The following is a 24,834-nucleotide window of genomic DNA, read 5'->3' on the forward strand; positions in this document are numbered from 1 at the left end:
AGAGCAAGCCAACTGGCCATGGGGGGGGGGGAACAGAGGAGGAAAAACTGCCTATACAAGATTTGCGTGAACAGTTAGTCCTCTCCCACTCTCCAACTGGCTTTCTCCAATGCCTGCCCACTTCTCACCTCATGAAATGAGGTGTTCCACATTTCCTTCTCATGAAATGCCAAATGCACACAGAGAAGCCACTGCGGGGGGAGGGGGGAAGCGACCGGGGGAGGGAGAGAGGAAAGCACTAAGTACTTCTTCCCCCCAAGCCCCTGCTATTCCATGAATCCCAAAGCACCAGTCTTCATTTAAAAGGAGCTGCCAAAGTGCCACGTGACACACAAGTGAGCATCATGTCCAAACTGGCTGTGAGGCAAAGGGAAGCCAGAGTCGATGCCACTCCTGTCTTTGAAGGTTTCATGCCATTTTCGCAGACCTCCACAGTGGGTCCTTTCCAGCCCCCAGCACCTGCCCCACTTGCCAACCCCATGACCTGGCAACACCAACAGACCTGATGTCAGTTGGGAATCCATGGCCAGGCAAAGAATGTGATATTTGCACATGAGATGCTAAGATCACTTTAGGTTTCCATACATCAATGCAACAGAGGGAGCAGAGGCAGTGTCCAGTCTGACAGGGGACAAACCTCCCTAGTGCAGGGGCTCTTGAAGGTCATTCAGAGAGGCAGGGGCTTTTCTAACGGCTTGTGAAATCACCTTACACGCGACAATATTGGATTATAGTGCAAGAAGCGAGCAGCGATTCCCCTCCCCCAAGCTTTGCTCGATTTACAATGAGGATTATTCACGGCTATTATACAAGTGATACTGGCAGTGTGTGTTTCCTTAACGACGAGTAACGAAGTAGCACTTAGTGACGGAAGTGGAGTTGCATTTTAAAGGTGACACAGGTGATAATCTTTCCCCTTCCTGCACTCTTATTATGTGGCTGGATGGGGATTTCCTTTTAAAGGGGCCCACAACATTTTCTCAGCAGCTGGATGAGAAGCACCACTAGACTCAACAGGGATCTGCAGCAAAAAGGGCAAGAACTGATGCTGCCAATTGAAAGGGAGAATTGGGGTATCCAGCCCAGTCCTTCCTACTTGGAATCAGCAAGGCAGGGGTCTTCCTGCTTCCATGTGCTTGCCCTGGGAGCTTCCACATAGGGTCTAACACTGAGCAGGCAGGAAGGGCAGGTGAATGTGTTTGTGCATGTAGAATACAGCACAAGATTCTAAGCATGCATTTCTTTCAGAGGGTAGAGCAGAATCAATACAGGATTCTCAAAGAAAGGAGGATAATTCCACTGCCTGGTCTGGTTCATGCAGGAGACGGGAAAACCAAGGCCAGGTCAGGACACTTCTGTGCCAAGGTGGTATCCCCACTGCTGTTTAACACAGAGCACAACCCCCCTTAAAGCTATCCTGTGCAAGCACCCTTTGAATAAATGGGCAATGCCCAAAGACATGATCATGCTCTGTCATAGCTCCTATACATTTCATGGGTCTTCTGCCGACGAACCTCCTGGTAGAGAGATGTGACTCTTGGGGCACAATCCATTTTCCACTCTGCCACCCAATACCTGCCATTGGATGGGGGTGGCAAGGTTGCTGTGCTGAAAACTGCACTTTTAAGAGGTGCCACTCAGGGCGCTGTCTGATGGTGCAACCTCCAGTTCTCAAAAGACATTTGATGCCTTTGAATAGAAAAAAGCTTCAGCTGGTCCCCAGATCAGGTTCTTGCTGCAGAAATTCCCCAGGGCTCCATCCCAGGCTTTCTCTTGCCCTGCAGCAAAAATGGATTTACCCTGTTCAAGGATAAACATTGGCGATGGATCAAGCATCCAAAACAACCTGGCTCCTTCTTCTCCAGACCCCATGCTTCAGTAAAGGACAGTGTGAGTGTGAGAGTGAGTGTAAGTGCGAATGAGTGAGAGAGAGAGAGAGAGAAAAATCAGCACACATCCCATCATACAAAATTATTTCCAACAGTGACCAGAAGTGTACCATAAACAAGCCCATGGGGGAAAAAGCTGACCCATGAGACTTACATGGCTTGGAGCATTAGCACTGCAAGAAAGGCTTGCTTGAAGCATGTGACACGGAGTCACAGGCCCCCTTCCTGCCCCGACAAGGAACGCAAAAATCCCAGCCTCGCATTCTTCAGCTTGGTTGTATCCTCAGATTGGGAGTGGATGGGAATAGTGGCAAGTGAGGGGCGAGGCTGTCCTACAAGTTCCCAGGACACTCTCCTCTTCCCCCCAGAACATCTGGGCCACACAAGTGAGTCCCAAAAGGAGAGCCATCCCAGGGCCCTCGAGTGCCTCTGCTGGATGTTGTCCAAAGGGAAACTATGGCAGGAGCAGCTTAACCTGTTGCTCCTGTGACTGGCTGGCTGTGAAGGGACTTGTGGAAAGCAGCAGGAAAACAGGTGGGGAGGACCTGGAAGGGCACCTCAAGACTCCGCCTTCTCTTTCTTTTTGCTCTTTTTCAGGAAGGAGGGGGCCCGGAATTTCTTCTTCTTCTTGGAAGGAGACTTGGAGGGCGAGCCTTCCGGAGACACGGGCCCGCTAGTGACTGACTCGGTTTTGTCCTTAGGGATGTCAGCGTCAGCATTGGTGGTCATCTGGCTGATGCCTTTGCTCAGGACGTCCTCGATGTTCTGGTCATCGTCCTTCCCGTTCACAATCACCGTCCCGGGCTCAGTCTTCTCGTCGGTGGCAGCAGAGTCAGCAGGAGCCTGGACACCGTCCGGCTTCTTCTCACCTTTCCAGAAGAGAAAAACAGAGCAAGATGTAAATGTGGATCAGTGCCGAGTCTCCAGTTTCACTGGGAGCAACATCGTTGCAGAGCCGGGGAAATGGAGAGGTCAGTGAGCCAGAAAGAGGGGAAGCCTGCTTAGCCCTGATCCCTCTGGGAGAGCTTGGGCTAGCGGTGACTTCTCAGCCTCACCTTCCTCCCCAGGGTTGTTGAGAGTCATGGGAGCCTTCCTGAGCCCTGGAGGAATAAGACATTCTCCTTCCTCACTGAGCCAAGAGGCAGCTTCAGGGTTTACTGCATAAAAACCGCTGAAACCCTCTCTCTGTTGAAAAGTGGTATATAAATAACCTAAAAATCATACTAACAAGTAAATAACTTGTGGGTAATAAAAGGGCATCATTCCAGAGAACAACCAAGGAAAATGACCAGCATTTGGTAAAATGAACACCAATAAATTGTCGTACTTACCATTTAACTTGACCTTTGAAGTATTCAAAATGCTAGATATTTTTATTGGTAATTCTGACAATAACCCTGTAAAGTGGGTCAGTGCTATATTAGAGATGGGAGTGGGGAGTTATTAGGCTGGAGCGCTGGAACTCGCGTAAGACCATCTAGTACGTCTTCAGCCAATGCAAGTTTCTGAACAGAGCCAATCTAAATGCCACTGGAAATGCACTTCATGGTCTAACATTGTGGCTAACTAGCTGCTGAGGGGTTCCCAATCTAGAAGGAGACTGCAGCATGGGGGGGGAGGGGGATGGCACCCTTTCCCCCATGCTAGTCCAGATCTGGATTGGGGCCCTTGCAGCTGCTTAAAAAGCACCATCACCAGCAGGACCCAACAATCTGTTTCAAGTCTCCTCTGACCCTTCCCTTGAGTTATGCAAGTCCTATTAGCAGCAACCAAAAAAGACGTCTTCCATCCTGAAAGGATGACTTCTGGCTGGCTCCAAGCGTCCCTCCCGCCCGTCCCGGGGGGGAAGCTGAAAAATGGAGAAAAACGGCCCCTCCGTACTTACTAAAGTGACAAGTATTCAGAATCAGAGGTAACTCCTTGGATGAAAGCAACACATGGAAAGAGAAAGGAAGACACATTGTGGAGACAAACACAATGAGGCACAATGAGACAGTGAAAGGAGCAGAGAGGAGAGCAAACACACGCTCTCTTTCACACACACACACACACCACCACACCCTGCTGCGAGGCCTCAGTGGCTGCCTGGCCTGTGGAACGCCTCGCAGGTTGGTTTTCTATTCTATGCTGCAGCTACAGTATGGACAGCTGCCTGGATGGCTCACCACTGGTGCCCTGGCCCCTCCTGGTGGGGTAGCTCCCCCTCCTCACTCGCCCACCTGAGACTCTGCATACACCAGCCCCTGTGTTGGAGGGGCTGCATCTCTGCTGGGCAAGCAAGGGCCTGGAGTCTGGGCGTGCAGGGGATGGTTGCAGGGCTCAAGGCACAAACCACTGGCAGCAGAAGGGCTAAACACTATCTCCCCTGCTGCAGTCAGGTCTCCCCCTCCTCAAGATGCTTTGCAGGGGGAGAAGGGGCTACATGATACATAGCTGCAGAATAACAGGCCCTTGTTACATGTGAGGGGGCTTTTCATTATGCCCCCCCCAAGTGGGTTAGTTCCTGTAGTTTTCACTACCTCCAAATTCTTTTGCTTTTTATGTTTGGGGCAGTTCCTCTAGACTAGCATTTCATTTCCTTGTCTTATGTCTGGACAGGAATCTGGTCACACGTTCTTCCAGATGCTGTGTCTTCCTGTGGCCTGGCTAATGTCTTGGGCATCCCCATTACCACAGATGTCCTGGCTGGCCTGTGGAGGTTCAGGCCAGAAGGGCCCATGCAGTCCAGCACTGCACAAGCGGGCAGGCTGGAGAGTCCTGGACCTGATCATCCAAGCAGGTCTTCAGACTCCAGTCTCTGAACACTGAAGTTTAACCTGGCCAGTCAGGCATACACCTCAAGGTCTTAACATTCTCCAAGTCTTTTCCCAATCCTCTCAAAGCCATCCAAAGCAGGCAGCCGTGATCTCCTCTTGTGGCAGCGAGTTCCCTATGCCAACGACGCCCGGTGTGAAGATGCAGATACACTGGCCCCTTGGAGGTTTGCAGTATTGTGCCTTACCTTCTGAAGACTTGGAGGGTGACGTCAGTGCAGGCTTCGTGGGGCTCTGTGCCGTGGGGGTCTCAGCAGGTTCTGCAGGGGAAGTCACCTCCTCCTCCAGGCCACCATCTTTCTCAGCTGGGAGGAGATGGGATGAGAGAAAGAACTGAGGTCAAATGGGTGGGGGTACAAGTAGGACCCAATCTTGCAGAGCTGCGTCAATCCAAAGAGTGCTACAGACACATGCTTGGACTCCTCCAGGACTGATCCTAAGATCCAGCATGCCCAACGTGGACTGCTCAGCCTGAGGAGAGACAATCCCCCTCCCCAGTAGTGAAGGTGGTGCTTGACCCTGTCTCCTGTGCTCGGGCCTTGTGCAAGCAGCAGCAGGGCCCAGATTTCCTGTCTCCCCTCCCTCCTGTGCTCACCACTTCGGCAAAAAGGGCTGAACAGGAGGAGGTGGGAGTGGAGGAGTCTCACCTACTCGCCCTGTTCCAAAGTGGTCGGGGACAGAGGAAGTGCAGGTGGTGATGGCAAGGGGGCACTGCTGCCATTCTCTCCCAAGTGGCAGCCCCCTCCCCCCTTGCTGTAGTCTTGGGTAGCAGCATTAGAAGAGGAGTTGGAGACACCACTGCCCCAATCCTTTTTCCCAGGAGGGCCATCAAGGCAAGGATTAGAGCAGCAGCAGCAGGTGCAATGGACAGGCCAATGGAGGTGGTGGCAAGTGTGGCCCTGCCAGTTTGCCTTCCCCAGCTGATGCTCAAAGACTGTCTCACCTGACCTGGTGGGTAGGCTGGCCCTGCCCAAGTTAAGCTGGCCTTAAGCCTTTGGGAATGGTGCAAACCCCGGGCCAGATGAGGCCCTTAATTTAAAAATAAATAAATAAAAATGTGAAAAGCAGTGAGATGTGCCAGTCACACAAGAGAACCATATTTTAGACCAGAAGCCATTCCAATATTTGGAGTCTCCCACTTTGCATAGTTGCACCAGCTGCTAACAGAGAACCGAGTTTTTGCAGGATTCCAGTTTCTAGTCTCAGTTGCTGGCCAGCCATATGCAGTTGCCCCAGGATATTTACCATCAAGGCCCAGTTTCTTTCTCTCCACCTCTTTCTTGTATTCCTCCAGTTCCTGGTCTGTGAGCTGGCTGAAGGGGTTTGGCGGCTCTGGTTCAGAGGGAACCTCCTCACGGGATTCATCTTTCATTTCACCATCTGCCAAGTTACTCTCTGTAGACTGCAGTGCAAAAACAGGGCAAATATGATCAGATGGCTGCACCCAAAAGAATATTCAGCAGAAGAGACCAAGCAAAACTATCAGCGAGTGGAATCCTCAGACCCCTTTCAATCTGCCGCTGATGCAGTCCCACATCAGGTGGCTGCACGGAGGGGCCTGTGTCGGATTCTTACACCTAGAACAACAAGTACCGGGCTTCTGCTTTTCTCTGCTATCACACTGGCGAGCAGCTGGGACTGGGGTCCTGCAGATTTCACGTCTTGTCTGTTTTGCTCTCGAATCTGTGGGCAGAAACAAAAGAAAACAGAACATATCAGTCTACAGGCATTGGGTGAGGAACGCACTCCTTCCCCTCTGACTTGGGCAAAGGGGCTTTCCAGTCTCTGGAGAAGGAAGGCTGGCCTGACAACTCCAGCAACTTGCTTTGGGTGGCAAAATGTGCAATGATGGCCATGTGTGCTCTGAGGCATGTACCCTATTTTGATGGGGCACAACCGAAGAATCACACACAGTGCAAGGAATCCTGGGGCTTGCATCTCAAAGTGTGTAGTGCAGCCATTTGGTGTGGAAAAACCCTTTGTATCTGCCTTGTCAAGAGTGGTAGACTTGGGGGCACTGCTATCCTATAGCACAGCACTTCCCAAACTTACCTGCCTGGTGATGCACTTCCACAGTGTGCCCTCCCAGAAGTGTATGGCGGTGACACGTTTCACATCACATGACGATGTCACCGGCCACACTTCCAGTTCAGCGACCAGAAGCAAGCCTAAAAATAGCAGTAAGCAGGCCAGTGGGTGGGAGGGCTTTTTCAAGTGAGTGGTTTTTGCAGCAGCTCTACTTTCTGCACTGAAACTCCTGCCTGTTTTTAGGCACTATTTTTAGGTTTGTGCTGCTGGGCGGCGAGTCTCCTGCAATGCCCCAGGAAGTGCCTTGCAAAGCCCTAGGCAGTGTTGCACAGATTGGGAAGCACGGCTATAGCATTTACCTGGTTCAGTAGTGATTCTCTCTCCCCAGGGAAACTTGACATGCCCATACGGAGGGCACTTGTGACCTTGCAATTTGGACAACTGAATGGGTGAGCCAGATGGGACCGTACCTTGTTCCTCATTTCCAGAACTTCTTGTGGGTCTGTGTAGAGAGGCACAAATTGGTTTGGGTTTTCAATTCGGATTGGCATCCCACTACTGGACTTCTCCACCTCATCTGCTTTCATCCACTGGACAACATGAAAGGAAAATAATCAATAATAATCAGAGCGAAGGACAGATTTGTGCCAGGGTGGCTGTCAGGCAGAAGATGCACTTTGACTTCTTCATTCAGTGATGTTCAGTTGGCTTTTGCTTCATCTCTGAGAAAGGGCCCAGAAACACACACACAGAACAAACCCAGATTCCAGAACTCCGCTCAATTGCCAGGAGTGAGTGCTTTTCAGATCTACCCATGGTAGATGAGAACCTGGGCATGTGAAATTACAAGCGACATGGCCATGCGACTAGTCCTCATGGACTGTTGACTGTTATCACTCACCATCGTGGAAATCAAACAAGATAGAAGGGAGAAACCTATCACTGATTTCCTGATGGCTATCACCGAAGTAGAATCAAGTGTGCTCTGCTTTACTGAAGAGCTGAAAGCAGGTGTCTTCTTGAGACAAGTCAGTTGGATACACTTAGTTAGAAGAACTCTTTCCACGCCTTCTTCTTCAGTATACTTTTTCCTGGTCCACCCAGTATTCTGTTTGTATCTGTTGCCGAACCTCTGTGTATCACCTTCATAATTCCTCCATATTGCAAAGGATTTTGGGGAGCATTATACATCTCTCGCCCAGTTCACCTGCTAGCCAGCTTTCTGTGAAATGAGAGCTTCCCCTTCCTCCAGAAGGCACTTTAATGCTTTCTTGCAGTTACACACTGCAGAGGAAGGTTCCAAAGCTGTGAGCTACGTGCCTTTCAGAGGACCTGTGGCTGCCCACTGTTGACTCCCACTGTTGACTTTCTCTTTGGGGAGTTCCTGATCAGCTCCTGAGGAGCTACAGGGATTCCCAGGAAACTGTTAACATTCTTTTCCCTTTAATTTTTGCAATTTTATCCAAGTGCGTTGGTACAACCAACAACATTAATACTCAGCCACGAGAGTGATTGTGACATTACACTCAACTTCAACCCTCAGAGGAAGCAGTCCTGATCCAATCCCCAGGCAAGATAGCAGGGTTGGGCAAGATGAGCACAAAGACCGATTTGTCAATGACTAAAATCCTGAAATGAACCCAGTCAAAGCAGACAGGCGCAAAGCTTGCTGGTTTTATCTGCTGACGCAAGGAAGAGAAACCATTGATCCCGAAAAGCGTCTGGCAATGCAATCCTATGTACAGTTACTCTGAAGTAAGTCTCACCAACTAATGGCACAATCCTACTGTGGCTCTGTGCTGGTGGAGCTCTGCTGGAGCAGACTGTCGCAGAACCGCACTGATAGGTCGTGCAGGAGGAAAGACCTGCACCATCCTGCTGGTGCCAGTGCAGGACCCAGCATGTGCCAGAGCAGGTAAGGGTTTCTCTGAGCAGTGCAGGAGTGGGAGGAAGGTGGGGGAAGGTGGGAGGGTGGACTGGGCCCAGGAGGGGGTGGGGTCAGCAGCAGTAGCGTGTGCCCTTTCCCAGGCCTGATCTGTCAACACAGATCCACTCAGACTCGCACCAGTGGTTTTGCTGGGGCTTTTCCTTGGGCAAGGGGATAAATGTCCCCTTGAGGAGACCTCCAGAAGGCAAAATCCCCCCTCAGGATGCAGTGCAAGGTGCACTGGCCCTGCTGCCGTCGGTGCAAAACATCTCAGCTAAATCCTCAACAATCTCAATCTCAGCTAAATCCACAGTCTCAGCAGAGAGCACTGGTTGCATATCAGAGACCCTTTAGGGCGCGCAGCCTGATTTCCTGGGCAGTGCCCCTCCCTTCCCACCACTTCCCTCGTCACCAGCATTTTGCAAGGTCTCTCCGAGGGGCAGTGCTCTGTGTCCCCCTTACCGTGGTCTTGGTTCTCTGGCTCCCCGCGCTGCCTTGGCTTTCCTCGGCAACGTTCACTCGCAGGTAGGTGTTGGGCGTGTTCAGCCAACGAGTCTTCTCTTTCTGCTGTTTCTGGGCATGTTGCCGGAGGGTGGAGATGGGGGCCACTTCCTCCTCAAAGATGAATGCCGTGACGGTAGCTGGGATCTCCACATCACTCTTATGCTTGGCTTTCTCCTGGACAAATGGGTATCGGTACGCATAGCCAGTTCGGTAGCCCTGTCATAGGCAAAGAACACTTCTTGAATATACACAGCTATCCCACTGGGATTCCCTCGATGCAAGAGTTCAGGCCTGACTTTTCCACAATTAGCTGGAAGTGGAATTTAAACGGAGGTTCTGTATTTTATTTATTTTTCACATTTTTAAACCACTCTTCCTCCAAGGAGTTTCAGAGCAGTGTACATTTCCCCCCTTTTGTTCTCACAACAACCCTGTAAGGTAGATGAGGATGAGAGAAAGTGAGTGACTGGCTCAAGGTCTCCCAGGAAGCTTCATGCCTGAGCAGCGATTTGAACCTGGATCTTCCAGGTTTAAGTCCAAATCCTAAACTACCACACTATCCTGACTCTCTATACAACACTAACATAAGACAGGCATGTTTTTTCTCATGGTCAAGATCCTCCTATAACGTCTACTCAGAAGAAAGGTCTATTCAGTCAAAGGCACTTCTTTCTTTCAAACTTAGAATTCTCATTCTGCTTTTTAAGCACTGCAAAAGGACAAACATTTCCCCACAACGAATTTCTGCTGACCTCAGTCTCACAAAATAATAAACAAAGGCGCCACATCATTTGATGAGTGTGCCTTATTTTGCCAAAACAACAGAGATTCTCTCATCTACTGCCTGTATTCCACTACCTAACACTTCATACTGCCAGGAAGTTCTTCTTAACCTTTAGCTGAAATCTCCCTTGTTGTCCTGGTCCTACCCTCTGCAGCAACCAAGAACAGTATCTGAAGGACTATCTCTCTTCTATGACAGCCTCTCAGATATTTAAAGATATCATCCCTTAACGGTCTCCCCTCCAAACTAAACATGTCCAACTTTTCTTCAACGGACATGGTCTCCAGCCCCATCACCCTCCTAGTTGCCCTCCTATGGACCTGCTCTGGATTGTCACTTTCCCTCTTAAACTGTGGCACCCAGAACTGGACACAATATTCAGTTGTCCTCCAAAAGGCACACTACAAATGTAGGAAAATCTACATGAAAACACCACAGCATGTGGCATAGGAAAGTGGTACACTGATGGCTTCTCTGCTTGCAAACCCACCAAGTTGTCCAGCATCCTCATGAGAGCCTCAAACTCGTGCTCTCCCAACCGGCTCTTCTGCATGGGTCCAAAAGTGCTGCCGGCCCACCGGACAGAGCCAACATCATGAGGCCTGTGCTTCTCTCGCTCCAGCACGATCAGATTCTCTGCTCCACCAGCGCTAGACAAGGCTGAGACCTGGGAGGACACAGATCACAGGAGGGGTTGGAGAGAGAAACAGACAAACACCCTTACTCTTTTTATCTGCCTTTCTGGAGCTGAAGTGAAGTGACTGAGAAATGAGGACAGCTTGACAGTCTAGACCAGTGTTTCTCAAACTGTGGGTCGGGTCCCACCAGGTGGGTTGCGAGCCAATTTTAAGCGGGTCCCCATTCATTTCAATATTTTATTTTTCATATATTAGACTTTATGCTACCAAGATATGTGACTGCATTTGGGGAAATGTTACACACCTGTACTTTGAACAGGCTATTATGTATATGCTTTAAATAATGATAGTAAATGGAACTTACTTCTGGGTAAGTGTGGGTAGGATTGCAGCCTAGGATTGTTAAAAATTATCCTGCTTGATTATGTCACTTCCAGTTATGACATCACTTCCAGTTGGTCCTAACAGATTCTCATTCTAAAAAGTGGGTCCCGGTGCTAAAAGTTTGAGAACCACTGGTCAAACGTACCATGGTCATGGCACCCTTCTTACATGGTAGCCTCTTCTTCTCATCTCTCCCAGGTGCCACCAGCTTGGATTCTTGTGTGGGTCAAGATGGGGGTGCCTAGGAGAGCAGGGAAGGTGGGTGCCACCATCATGCTTTATGCAATTTCGCAAGATCTCACATGATCCAAGATGGTAAAGTCTGGGACAGCTGGGAAGAAGAGGCCTCTGGGGACATCCTGCAGTGCTCCTGTGAGTTTGTCATGGTGCCCTCAGGCACTGCGGGCACACAGTTTGGGAACCACTGGTCTAGACACTCATCCTGCTATCATCTCTGATCAGGCAGGTGTGGCAGCTTTTTGCAGTGCTTCAACAACCGACAAACCCTGTTGGATCAGTGATGACATGCTACAAATGTTGCCCTTGGTATACATCCCAACTATTATCAAGACCAGGGGTGCTCACACTTTTTTGGCTCGAGAGCTACTTTGAAACCCAGCAAGGCCCGGAGATCTACCAGAGTTTTTTTTTTACAATGTTCACGCCATCATAACATATAACATTTATGTGTACAATGTATGTTGGTGTACCTTGAGCCCCACTGAGTATAACAGGACTTACTCCTGAGTAGACATGCCTAGGATTAGGCTGTGAGGCTGCAATCCTAGCCACACTTACCTGGGAGTAAGCCCCATTGAGTACAATGGGCCTTACTCCCGGTGTTTCCTCCCAGAGGCACCTGAAGGGGGGGGTCGGCACTCCGCGATCTACTCATTTTGCCTCGCGATCTACCGGTAGATCGCAATCCACCTATTGAGCATCCCTGATCAAGACAAAGGACACGAGGATTTATACAACCGTCAATACTGAAAGCTATTGTAAAGATAAACTTATGTGAGATTCATCTTTCAAGAGAAATTACTAAACCAGACACTTTCCATGACATACGGTGTCCTTCTAATTTTTCACTTAACAGAAATTCAAAGATTTCAACCCTGCAGATTCTTCTGGAATGACTTGCTGGGTTATTTGGCTCTCTCAGGCCACCCATAAGGATTTGGTTAGCATAGTTGTATTTCATCAGTGTGTAAGTAGGTATGTAAATCAGCCCCCTTCGTAATTACTGCATGTAGTTGATAATCTCTCATTGGAATTACGCAAGTAAAAATTCTGAATGAAACTTCAGGTCATCTACCAAATGAAGTCAGGTTCTGAATGTCAGCTATCAAATATCAGGTACTATTGCAGTGTAACCATTAAACTGACAAATGGAAAATACTGTGCATGTCAGCAAACCTTTGACAAATATCCGCATAAATGTCCACGCATAAGGGGAGTATTTGACATCAGCATTTGGAGGGAATGATTTTGGGGAGTCAGTTTGCTGCCGCTCCAGCAACAGCCCAGGTGCCAAAAGAGGAGCAGCCTTTGAACTCCAAGAGAGGGGGCACGGAGCTCATGTATTGCCACCCTTTTACCTGCAGGTGGCTCACATGACACACTGGGCCGCGGCACGTGGCTGACCTAGTTTTTTCCAGCTGAAGAAGTAGGATGATGCTCAGAGGGGCAGACAATAGCATTGAGAATCAAAGACAGTAATTGCAGCCTGGTTGCCTCACCAGCGTGACGAAACCTGCCACTTTGCTGCAGAGTTTACTTGTTATTGCCAAATAAGGGGAGCAGAACTACAAGAGACAGGCTGGGGGATCCCTACTGTGTCTTGCCGACAATGCTTTTTGCTAGTGTTTTTACAGAGCCCCAGAAGAGACAGCAGCAGATCACGGACAGGGCTTTTGGAAGTCTCCAGCATTTTTGGTAATACTTAAGAACGAGATCTGTTCTCTAAGAACCAGGCTGGAGAAAGAGTGAAATACAGACACATAGACCCCTAGAAGATCTGTGCTGCAATGGCAGATGTGGGGGCAATTAGCAGCTTTGTCAGGGAGGGACCAATCCTAGCAGAAAATGGGGCAGGCAGAAGGAATCAGATGCCCCTCCCTGCCTGCCATGGTCCCTTTCTTCCCAACCACTGCTATTTCCCAAGAATAAAAGCTGAGCATGGGAGAGATGATTTCCTGTTTACCATCTCATCTAATGTGACCTGTTAAGTCCCATTCTAATGGGACCCTTACAATTAAGTCCCATTCTAGGAAAGCTTATAGATTTTTTCATAAAATAAGAAAGACATGCAGCTGCAAAAGGGGCTTGTGGGCAATCAGGCTCTACCACGCTTGACTTCCTTCCTTGCATTTGGCGTGAATGGCCTGGGGTTGCTTTCCTTTGTTTGCTCTGTTTTGATGGAGAGTTCAGAGGACATCATGAGCAGGCCAAAGGTCACCTGTGCTTTCCAAGTAACCCTTCAATACTTTTTCAGACCTCATTTAATGCAACTTTTTTTTCAGCAGCAATTAAATTAATGACACCAAAGCAGAAGCAATGGTGGCTACATCCAGTGTGGACGGTCCAAGTGCTGTGGACCTCCGTTGGTGCTCTGGATGAGCAGAGTGAGGAGGAAGGGACCACAGAGTGGGCTTCAGGAAAGGAACCAATTCTGCCACGATCCAATTTGCACAAGACTCAGCAAGTGCAAAGAGGACAGGGGATACCTCATCCAGCTTGCACTGGTCACCCAGCAGCATTAAATACTGCTCCTTTGGCTCTCTACAAGTTGTTGCTGTGAGAAGCCACAAGTGGGATGCAGAGACCAGGGAGTAATGTGCAAATCACAAGTGTGCAGTGACTATGCACTTACTTCCCCCCAAAAGTGGCTAGCAGCCAAATGTCAGGCTCTGAAGAAGAGCAGGAAGTGTGTGCATGGGAGAGTGATGCCTTCCTCAGCCTGGCAGCCTCTCCATGCAAAGAAGAGGCTCTCAACCTGGTGCATCCCAGGGAGGCAGAACAGCAGAGCTAAAGCATGTGGACACACCCTGCAGCCCAGCTCCATCAGCAGGACACACTGGACACACACTGACAAGGCCCCAGCAGAGGGCAGTAGTGGTTGACCAACATGGCCCACTTCCTGCCCCCTCACCCAAGGCTTCTTCACGCTCTCTGCTTGGGCTCCAGCCTGTTTCCTGGGTGACATTTCCAAGTGTGCAAACCAGACGCTTCTGCTTGGCAGCAAATTTTGAAATGACAAAAGTGCTCGGAAGCTTCTGGGAGCTTCGCTGTAGCTGAGCGAGGACCTCTGTGTGGGGGAGCAAAGTCAGAACAACCCATTCTGGGTCTTCATAGCGCTTCACACGTGCTGCTTCGGAAATGACTGCAAGGAAGTGGGCCAGCAGTGACTCCATCCTGCGAGTAGGAGGTTGACATGGAGTCAGGACACCTCGCCAAGGCTTCTTCAGGGCAGAGGTGCGCTTTGCATGGAGGACTTTGCAGATCAGACCCTGAACCATTTTCCTGGAGGCCCTGGGGCAGAGCCCAGCACCAAAACCTCACATTCCCATCTGGGATGGTGCACTGGGGGCTGCTGCTGCACCAATACAGAGGGGTCAAGGTTCAACTCAGCCCTGGTGGACCCTCTGATGGGCAAGGGTCCTTGGCCAGTGTCCTACCTGGCTAACCCCTGACTCATCCCTGATTTCCCCAGCTCTCATTTTGTAACACTATTCTGGAACATATTCTACCCCTTCTAGAGAGAAGAATAACAAACATCCTTTCCTAGGCTGTGTCTGATCATCACATAGTTATTGCTAGGAACATGGATTCACTTTCAAAATGAATGGGAACCAAGCCAAATGGGGTCAATGTGGGGAAGTTTCCTCTTGTACCAAAATGAACATGCTGGGAACTAAGTGGCAGAAAATTGGGCTATGTCAAAATGCCAGATGCAAGGGAGGGCACCAGGATGCAGGTCTCTTGTTATCTGGTTTGCTTCCTGGGGCACGTGGTGGGCCACTGCGAGATACAGGAAGCTGAACTAGATACACCAATGGCCTGATCCAGTGGGGTTGTTCTTATGTTCCAAAAGGGGTGCTTTTTACAGAAAATCCATTTGTGCTAATTCCAATCTTGTAGAGCAAGTAGGGAAACACACCAGACAAAGTCACAACCTGGGCAGATTTCATTCCTACATGCTACAGGATAGGGGTGGGAAGAGGGACACACCATGACCTGGGGGTTTGTCTCATAGCATGTACTCCTGCCCTTAGGATCATTTTGCTATGATTGTATCTGTGACGCCATGTACTGTGACAAAAAGGAAGACCCCTGTGGGAGTGTGTGCGTGCACTTCCTTGTTCTGTTCTCACCTGGACTTCACAGGCAGCCTGCAAGTGGAAGATCTTGTAGAAGGCTTCTTCCACAGTGTCTCCCAGAGCCACCATGCCATGATTCCGCAGCACTAAGACCTGCCAAGAGAAGCATCCAAGAGAGAATGCAATCAGTAAGCACAAACCAGACAAGGGCAGGTGCATCGAAGCGGCATCGGAAGACATTCTTCTCAGTTAGACTCATGCTGCATCAAGCACACAGTTCAGCATCACTGCAGGGGTCCAGATCAGTGATTTTCAACCTTTTTCATCTCACAGACAAGGTGCTAAAATTTTCAGGGCACACCTTCAGTTTTTTTGACAATGACAAGGCACACTGTGCTGCTGGGAGAGGGCTCACATCCTCAGTGGCCCTACTAATAAACTACCTGGACCCAAACTCCTGTGGCACACCTGTGGACCATTGGCAGAACATCAATGTGTCATGACACACTGGCTGAAAATGGCTGGTCTGGGACTGCTAGGTTGGCACCAGGCATTTTATACAGGATGCACTCCAAAAGGACATCAAAACCCTGTTGCATCTTGCAACCCTCACCTTGCAGGTGGGTCCAAGACACTTCTGCAATTCAATCCTGTCAGCTTCTTCTTCCATCTCACCATTGAAGTCAAAGTACACCATGTCCCCCACCAGTAGTGCATTATGTGATATTGGGAGGAGCCCATATTTCATTGCTGACACCTAAGAAGAGAGAGGGAGCGAGAGGGAGAGGAGATGAAGGAGCAGAAGTCAGTGCATTCATCCCTCCAATTTGCCTTTGATGGTCCAGTTAGGTGACTCACTGGGGGGGTGTGGCTGTGAACTGAGCCACTGAGAAGGATGCTGGAAGAGCACCTGTTCTACCAGGCTACACAGAGCTCTGCACTTGACAAGTGGAAGAGATACTAAAGCAAAGCAGTCAGACCAACATACATTTGAGGGTATCTTAGCATGAATAAAGGAAACAGCATTCATTTTTCTGGGTGGCTTATTTGGGAGTCTGCGCATATTTCAGTTACTCTTTCAGGATGGATCCAGACCTCTGGCTACCTGACAGTCAGGTCTTTGGAAGATTTGGGTGGGTGGCAACTTTGTGCAAAGGGCATTTTGCTTTTCTATGAGAAACAGAAATTGCTGGGAAGGATTTGATCTTCACATGCCAAGATTATCTCCATACAAATGGGTTAAGCAAGCATTGTTTGAATTCATGTTCCACGCAAACAGAACTGGAGTTCCTGGGTCATGGGCTTGTTATGCAAAATCCATCATGTGGACCTACGGAGACCAGATGATTGAATATGATGTGTGGTACCTAGAAATATGAGGAGAATCTGACTCATAGTTCCGTTTGTTTAAGTTTCAACTCCCCATCCACCCAGAGGTCTCAAGTGGGGCACAGCCACCTTCTTCCTTTCTCTTAGAGATGGTGTACCAAATTATCTCTCCTTGCCCAGCACCTTCCCATGCCAAATGCGGCCCTCCTTCTCTGGTGGTGCATGGAGGTTTTTCTCTTGTCCTCTACATCAAGCCCCCTCTTCCTTTCCAATTAAGGGAGAGGATGAAAGAGAAGCAGCCAAGGCAAGGCGGGGGCACCTCCCTTACAAGGAAAGGTTACAATGACTGGGGCTCTTCAGTCTAGAACAGGGGTGCCCAAACCCTGGCCCTGGGGCCACTTGCAGCCCTTGAGGCCTCTCAATACGGCCCTCAGGGAGCCCCCAGTCTCCAATGAGCCTCTGGCCCTCTGGAGGTTTGTTGGAGCCCACACTGGCCCGACGCAACTGCTCTCAGCTTGAGGGAGACTGTTTGACCTCTTGCGTGAGCTGAGGGATGAGGGCTTCCTTTACTGCTTGTTGTTTCATGTCTGTGATGCAGTAGCAGCAGCAAAGGAAAGGCCAGCCTTGCTTTGTGCAAGGCCTTTCATAGACCTTGAGCTATTGCAAGATCTTCATTCATTCATATAAGTTCCATCTCTAATATATTCATTTATGTAAACTTATGTAAATTTATTCAAATTTTAAATATAAATTAATTCTTTTTTGCCCTGGCCCCCGACACAATGTCTGAGAGACAATGTGGCCCTCCTGCCAAAAACTTTGGACACCCCTGGTCTAGAAAGAAGGGGCCTGGGGGAGGTGACATGATTGAGAAACATAAAATTTGCATGAGATGCATAGAGTGGAAGTTCTTTTCCCTCTCGTACAACCCCAGATTTGGGGCATCCACTAAAATTGAGTGGCAGGAGAGTCAAAGTGGACAAAGGGAAACCCTTTTCTTTAACCATTACATAATTAATCTGTGGAACTCCTTGCCACAGGATGGTGTGATGGCACCTGGCCTAGATGCCTTTAAAAGGGAATTGGACAGATTTCTGGAGGAAGCATCCATCACATGTTACAAGCCACCTCTAGAGGGAGCCTCTCTCTCAAGGGAGCCTCCTTGACAGATACAAGGGAGTGGCAACAAGGTAACACTACAGGTATCTTGTTGCCTTGAGGCATTTGGTGGGCCACTGTGAGATGCAGGAAGCTGGACTAAATGGGCCCTTGACTTGATCCAGTAGGGCTCTTCATAACCCTCCTGCACAGGCTGTCCCCTTGATGACTAACCCTCACAGATTCTGCTCCCTCTTCCCTTCTCACCCATGGCTTTGCTGCTTCCTCATAACAGCTTCTCTTTGCCTCTCCCACCTCTCTCCCTGCCTGGTTTCAGCTTGGGCATTCTGTTGCCAAGACTTTCTCTTCAAATTCTGGGGACAACGGGTTGTGGGGGGGAGGGGATCTGAGTGACACCCTGGCTAATGTTTTGCTGTTCAGTTTGAAGAGGTTTGTGAGTTGCCTTTGAGAGGTCGACTCAAGCACCTTGCCTACTGTGCAATTGGGTTTGCCTGGACTGACCCCAGGGCCTTCTCAGAAACATCAACTCAAGGGGGGGCTCCATAGGGCCAGGCTGCCCCTCTCCCCCTGTTCTCTTCTAGGATTAAAGCTGCACTCTCAATCCTCCCCAAAGCCCACTGCCTGAGTGTCTGACAAGGAGGCGCTGTCTGCTGTTTAACATTGCCTGGGAAAATGTGGTTGTCCGCAAGACGGAGGGCTTTTCTTACTGCAGCCGTGGCTGGAGTGTGCAGGTGGATGATGCATCTCACATCTGGTCTGGCTGCGTAGATGGCAGAGTGGAGGCTGAATCCACGGGTGTCCACTGCAAAGCTGGTCCCACCTTGCTCCACCACCTCCCCCAGGACATTGACTTTAACCTGCAGCACACAAGGAAAAGAGGCCCAGAGGACACAGATTAGCAAGACCTCTGCGGAAGCAGCACCACGTCTTGCAGCTTGTTCTCAAGCTCCAACTGCTTTTTAAAGCTGTTCTTTGGGCGGCACCTGATGGCAGTCATTCCCAAAGGGTGCACTACAAGAATTAAATTCAGTCCATAACTTGAGACTCCTAGAAGTCCAAGGTTGCCTGCCATCCCTCTCCACCATCCACTGCTCTGGACTTGCCTGCATCTAACTAGCCTCCACAGAGGATGGATGGCTGAGGCTGGAAAGACCTCTCATGTTGCACAGGGTAGAGTTACCCACTTGTCACAACTCGACAGGAGTCACCAACCCCTCTGAGCTCACCTCTTTCCACTCAGGGTCAGAGAGGCAGTAGAATGACATACACCCTCCACACAGAGGTGTAGCAGAAATACCACTTTTGCAACTCCACTGTGGAGCAGCGACTCCACAGTAGACTCTTCAGAGGATGGGCAAAGTCCAATTCTGACACCGGGGCACACAGCTCAAGGGCTGAGCACCTGCTCTGCAGGCCAAAGGTCCCAAAGTCAATCCTTGGCAACATTTCTAGGTAAGACTGGGAAAGCCTTACCCCAGAGAGAGAGCCCCGGTCAGCCAAGATGGACCATACGGAGTAAGCTGGAGCAGCTTCCCATGTTCAGAAGTCTGCCATTGTGGATCAGAGAGACGGGATGAAAAGAGAGAGGGGGGGAGTCTGACACACACTCACCAAGCTAGAAGCCGTCACTTCATGGCAGGAAAGACCTACAGGGCAGATCAGGAAGTGATCCTGTTCCTTGCTGACTCTCAGCTGCCAGAAAGACAGAAAGAGGGAGGGGAGAATGAACTATGCTCTCCTGTCTTCACTCCCTCATGCCTGGGCCCACATGTTTCCCTGGGGCTATGGAGGATGGAACTAGATGTGATGGAAACGGTGTGGCTGCCACCAAAATCGGAGAGCAAACAAAGAAGACCGCAGCACAGGAATGAAGAGAAGAGGATGTCACATGGGGTGTACTTTTAATTTTACTTATCTGGAAAAATCACCCATGTCATAAAACATGTGGTCATCACTCCCTTTCAAAAGCCCCATGAAAAAACAAACTTAGTACATTAGATCTCCTGAACAGGTACCAGGAGGGGCCCTGGAATGGCTCGGAGGGCTCTTTTTCAGGGGTGACCTGAAGTTGCCTGAGGATCACCTGGCCCATGTCATATGCTTGGAGATGGCACACTCTCCCTCCCAGAAAAATTACCAGGCAAGGGGAAGAGCAGCCTGGATGCCCCCCCAGATGCAGGCAGTTTGCTGATCAGAAAAGATTTTCTTCTTCCTGTGCTAGCATATTGTTCACCTGAAGGGAAAAGCTCAACTCCTTCCCATCGGCCAGAAGAAGGAGGGCCAGTGGGTTGTTTAGAAGCCAGTTTGGCAGGGGACAGCAGATCTGCCTGCTACCTGCTAAAGTAGGACCACAACTTCCATCCTCACCAGTTCTGACCTCAAGGCTCATCACCATCTCCTTGGTGCCCTGACTTTGTGCCCTGCTTGGGGGCTTCTGAAAGGGGACACTAGATGGACTTTGAGGGCCTGATTGGGCAAGATTTCAATGATGGTGATATGCAGGATTTGGCTCTGGGCATTGTGCCACCTTCCCAACTTTGGCTAATGAAGTGCCTCCAACTGTGGCTGCAGACTGGCACATGGCACACCCTGGATGACTGCGCTCTTCCCTGCTGAGTGACAGGCTCAAAGGTCACCTGGACAGGCTGTGACTCTTCCTGTAATTCACCATTTGCCATGGAGATTTTACCTGTTAAACTTGTGGCTGTGTTTTTAAACCTTTTGAGCTCGAGGGGATGGAAGAATTTTAAAGATAAGGAAGAAGGAAGGAGTCCATTTTTGTTTGGATTAGCTAGCACTGAACAGGGGGGTGGGTAGGCAGGGGGCTCCTCACCGTGACGTAGGTGCTGCTGAGCTGCGCCCAGCCGTAAAGGTCCAGCAGTCGATAGACGCTGCCAACCTTGCAGCGCATGAGCCTCTCTCCTTTGGCCAGGGAGGTTGAATCAGTGCTGTGGAGGTCGTTGATGGGCGTCACTGTAGAGAGGTCTGCAGGAGAGAGCGAGCAATGGCTGGGTGGCTACAAGACAAGCTCAGCCCTTTGAAAAGCAGAGATGTGTGCGAATGGTCTCTGCAGTCATGCACAGCAGGAAAAGGAAGACATCTTTCTCCCTTGCACAAGAATCATGTTCATGGGGTTCCTACAAGCACATTGGTTGGCTGTGCGGGTTCAGGACAAACAAGACAAATGACTTTTCCAAGGGGCATAAAGTGTGGTGATGGTGGCAACTCAGATGGCTTTAAAAGGCAGCAGACATTAGTGGAGGAAAGGTCTACGGACCGTGGTTAGTCTTCGCATTTGCTGTACTAAGGCTTCAGCTGCAGAGAGAAGGGCTCCTGCCTTCGTCCTCTGCCTGCAAGCTTTCTGGCAGGGTCCAGTAGCCCACTGCAGGAAACAGGCGCTGGGCCCACACAGACCTTTGGTCCAATTCCAGCAGGCTCTTCTTATGCCCTTCAGCCTGGACTGATAAGACTTGATGGGCCAGCAAGACTTCAATATTGCTCCAGAAGAGCATGTGGTCCACGTGCAGTGGACTCTCAGGCCATGTCTACAGTGGGGCAAAAGTGCTGTGCAACTCTTGAGACTTTGGGCACAATCCTAACCAGGTCTACTCAGAAGTAAGTCCTATTTTGTTCAAAGGGGCTTACTCTCAGGAAAGTGTGGTTAGGATTTGGCAGCCTTTGGCAAATACAGTAGTGGTCTTACTAAGAGAGAGGCAGGTTTCAGCTGGGTTTCTCCCTCCTCCTTTTTAAAAGAAATATCCTGAGGCAGCCATTGTGAAGTCCCGTAAGTTGAGCATGGCTGGTTGCCAAAGAGGTCAGCCGAGGATGGCCAAATGCACATGACCACAACATTAAAAGACTATTTAAAGTGGTGTCTCTCTCCTGCAAAACTGTGCAGGCCCTTTTGACTGTCAGGGTGGGGAGGGCGGGTGCAAGGAGGGAGAAATCTAGCCTCACTCTCAGGGCAGCCCAAGAGGGTGCAGCTTGGCATTCTGGAAGTTTGGGGGTGAAATTATGACCTATTCGGGTTCCCCTGACCTTCCAGGTTATTGCACTGACTTAAAAGTGAAAACCCATCTCCAAACTGCCTCCACTCAGCAATCTTTGGCTCACACGGGCCAGTCATGTTGTGTTCTCACCAGCGTGCATTGAAAACACAATCACCGATGAGAGCGTGAGGTGGCTGGACCCAGAGTGGGCCAATGATAGCTGAACAAAGACTTGGGTAAGGTAGCGTCACCCCCTTCTGAGGGTGTCACCTGGTGTGGCCGCACCCCTGTTGTGGTGCTACTGGCAAGTGCCAGAGAGCCCTCCCCCATTCTGCAGAGCCTTTCCAATGCCAACATACTCAAGGGCGATGTGGGGAAGACAGAGGGCGCCGTGCTGGCCATGAAGTCCGCAATCTGGCGAAGGGCCCAGATGTTGGAGTTGTTCCCTTTCTTCATCTGCTCTTGGATGAGGCTCTCCAGCTCCTCCCTGAAAGACTGAACACACCACAGAGATCCTAAATTGCGACTCAGGAGGGGAAATGGAAGAAGGACCCAAAACAATGGCATAGCAATTTTCAAACTGCGTTCTGGGGGGCCTGGGCTGGGGGTTCTCCTTGGAGGCTCATTGGTGGGTTCTTGTTAAGATCAGTAACAAAAGCTGGTAATGAGAGAGTGTGAGAACTGACAGAGCACAGTTGTGAAGTCCCTAGTTCACATCTCACTTCAACCTTGAACTCACTAGTAGGATTCAGCCTGCACAACATTTCCCAGCCAGAAGGATCCAGGTTCCTTCTTGGCTGAACACCAAAATAATGCCACAATTCCTGAGACTAACTATGTTCGCCTCCCCCCCCTACACCAATTAAGATAGGCCCAGCCCCCTCTGGTTTGTAGCTGGTTAGCCCCCATCATCAAAGCGCAACCTACTCACTGGGCTTTGCAGAATCATGGTAACCCTTTTTTTCTGCTCCATCAGGTTGAAGTCCTGGCGCAGATCAGCCGCCATGTTCCTGATGCGCAGGTACTCGGGGTCGTCTTCAGAGAAGCGGTCAAAGTAATGTGGCCCCTGGGAGGGCAGGGAGGAGACCTCCTCGGGGATGGTTTCATTGCTCATCTTGCAGTCTTAAGTCTATGCTGGTGGACCTGCAAGGACATGCAAAGGCCACTGTCAACAGGACTCATCTCAAAAAGGTATTAGCACACTAGTGCTGTACTGGAGTGTAAGCAGACTTTCAGGTGCACATGGCATGAGAAACCCTTGGCTTCTACCCAGCCAAGTGAGGGAATAGCTGTTGTTTGCTTCTATTGGGGGGGCACAGAACTATATGGGGCTCATCCTCACTATCAAGTATCCTGCAGAAGATACATGTTCCCAACAAAGATGCATGTGCCCAACATGTGCTCTCCCTCCAAGCAGACTCTTGCCAATGCAGTAATGCCCCTTTGGTGCCTGTAAATTTAGGCTGGGAGAGAAAACAGAGCATTATAAACCCTGAACACTTTGCAGGTCAGAAAATCCATCTCCTTGACCTGATCTTCTTCAAGTTTGGCACAGTGAGTCTCCAGCACCCAACCAAACTCTGTTGAGAAATGAGGGTGCTCAGGCCATTCCATCTCTCACCAGGCTCTTGAGGAGGCTACCACAGAGCCTCCCCCTTGGGATTTATGGTCCTGGAATTCTTTTTTTCTTCTTTAAATTCATGCATGTTTTCTTTAGGGTACAAACGTTTTTGAAGAAAATCCTCCAAGTTCTTAGCTTCTCATTGTCCGCTGCTCCCAGTGGGCAGAGTAAAGTTGCACATATATATTGGGTGGGTCAGACTGAAAGCTTCAGCATGCCCTCAGTAAACATGGCTGCTGCTTGCTGGGCTGAGAGCAGCCTGAATTAATTTGTTGACGAAATCAATCCCATTTGAAGAATCTTCCTGGCATTTATATGGATAAACTCTACTGCACCCTCCATGATGATGAAAGTCAGGTTGCAGAGAGTCAAGTGTGCTAAGCAAATGTTTTCTCTGATGCAGTACATGATTCCTGAATGCAGTGCTTCCTGACTTTCCCCCACAGGCACAAATGCCAGCCATTCACTTCAATGGGAGAAAGTCCAAGTCAACACCAGAAATGAGAAGCACCCACTTGAATGGATTTTCCTTTGCACGTTACCCTTCCGCTTTCTAAGGGTGAGAAATGGTTTCCAGACTTTATGATCACTGTCCAGCCTCTCAGCCCTGCCCGGTCAAGAATTTGGCAGTGAATGCATGAGAGCAACTCTTTGCAAAGCTGGGCTGATTTTGTGCATCCACTAGACAAGAAAACCCAAAGAAGGAAGGCAAGTCACTGACAATGACAAGTACATAAGGCCCACATAAGACTCTGACAGAACCCCCCTGCCAAAATTACACCCTACAGCGAATTTTCTCTGTTCTTAATTGTTCATCAGTGCTAACACTGTTTAATTACAACCAACAGAGGAAGGATAGCACTGTCACGGTGTGGAAATGGCAAGCGAGTCACTTGCTTCCGCCCAAAGGAATTCAGAAGCCAGCATGAGTCAGGATCCCGCACAACATGCTGCACTTTTCAAGAGCTGCTGACATGGTTGCATCTGGGGAGGATGAGAAGACCCAGCTGAACCCCCACCTGAGCAGTGCCCCCCAAAAGTGGAAACAACATTTAACAAGCAGAGGTGCTTGGAACTGGTGTTATTTTATTCAGAAGTAAGACCACTGTGTTCACTAAGACTTACAGCCCAATCCTAACCTGCCCTGGAGCATCCAAGGCAGGGTTGGGACTGAAAGTGGCTCAGCCCAGGGCAAGGGGAATCACTTCTCCTTATCCCAGGTAAAGTGGCAGCAGCCCCAATAGGGCTACTGAAAACTGCGCCATCTCAGGAGGTGGCACAGATCCGAGTAGCCTAGAGCTGCCCCGGGCTGCCTGGGAATGGGGATACGATCCAGCATAAATGCTGGATCCTGGTCCTACCCTCCTCACCCACCCTCCCCCTGCCCCGAAATGCCTCCCTGCCACCCTCCCCAGGCCCCCCAACCCCTGCACCGTCTTAGTTCAGCTGGCGCAGACTCACCTTCTGTGCTGGCTCAACAGGGCTTGGGC

The 24,834-nt window shown here is 49.9% G+C and overlaps 1 protein-coding gene across 2 annotated transcripts; it reads right to left on the minus strand.

Annotated features, from left to right (window-relative positions):
* Positions 1 to 1,943: 1,943 nt before the first annotated feature.
* On the minus strand, positions 1,944 to 22,837 carry ADD2 (adducin 2). Of its 2 annotated transcripts, none has more exons than XM_066639221.1 (14): positions 22,655 to 22,837; positions 22,083 to 22,218; positions 20,568 to 20,719; positions 19,346 to 19,426; positions 18,442 to 18,591; positions 15,900 to 16,043; positions 15,341 to 15,439; positions 10,436 to 10,612; positions 9,120 to 9,377; positions 7,201 to 7,320; positions 6,296 to 6,385; positions 5,948 to 6,104; positions 4,922 to 5,007; positions 1,944 to 2,747 (listed from the first exon to the last, which is right to left on the minus strand). In XM_066639221.1, exons 1-14 carry the CDS (start codon positions 22,835 to 22,837, stop codon positions 2,448 to 2,450), a joined length of 2,133 nt encoding a protein of 710 aa, XP_066495318.1. In that variant the 3' UTR covers positions 1,944 to 2,447. The 2 variants fall into 2 exon arrangements, with proteins under 2 accessions (XP_066495318.1, XP_066495317.1); XM_066639220.1 differs by having other exon boundaries at positions 1,944 to 2,758; positions 4,891 to 5,007.
* Between the last annotated feature and the right edge of the window lie 1,997 nt (positions 22,838 to 24,834).

The sequence above is a fragment of the Tiliqua scincoides genome, chromosome 11 (assembly GCF_035046505.1).
Source record: "Tiliqua scincoides isolate rTilSci1 chromosome 11, rTilSci1.hap2, whole genome shotgun sequence".
Lineage (NCBI taxonomy): Eukaryota > Metazoa > Chordata > Lepidosauria > Squamata > Scincidae > Tiliqua > Tiliqua scincoides.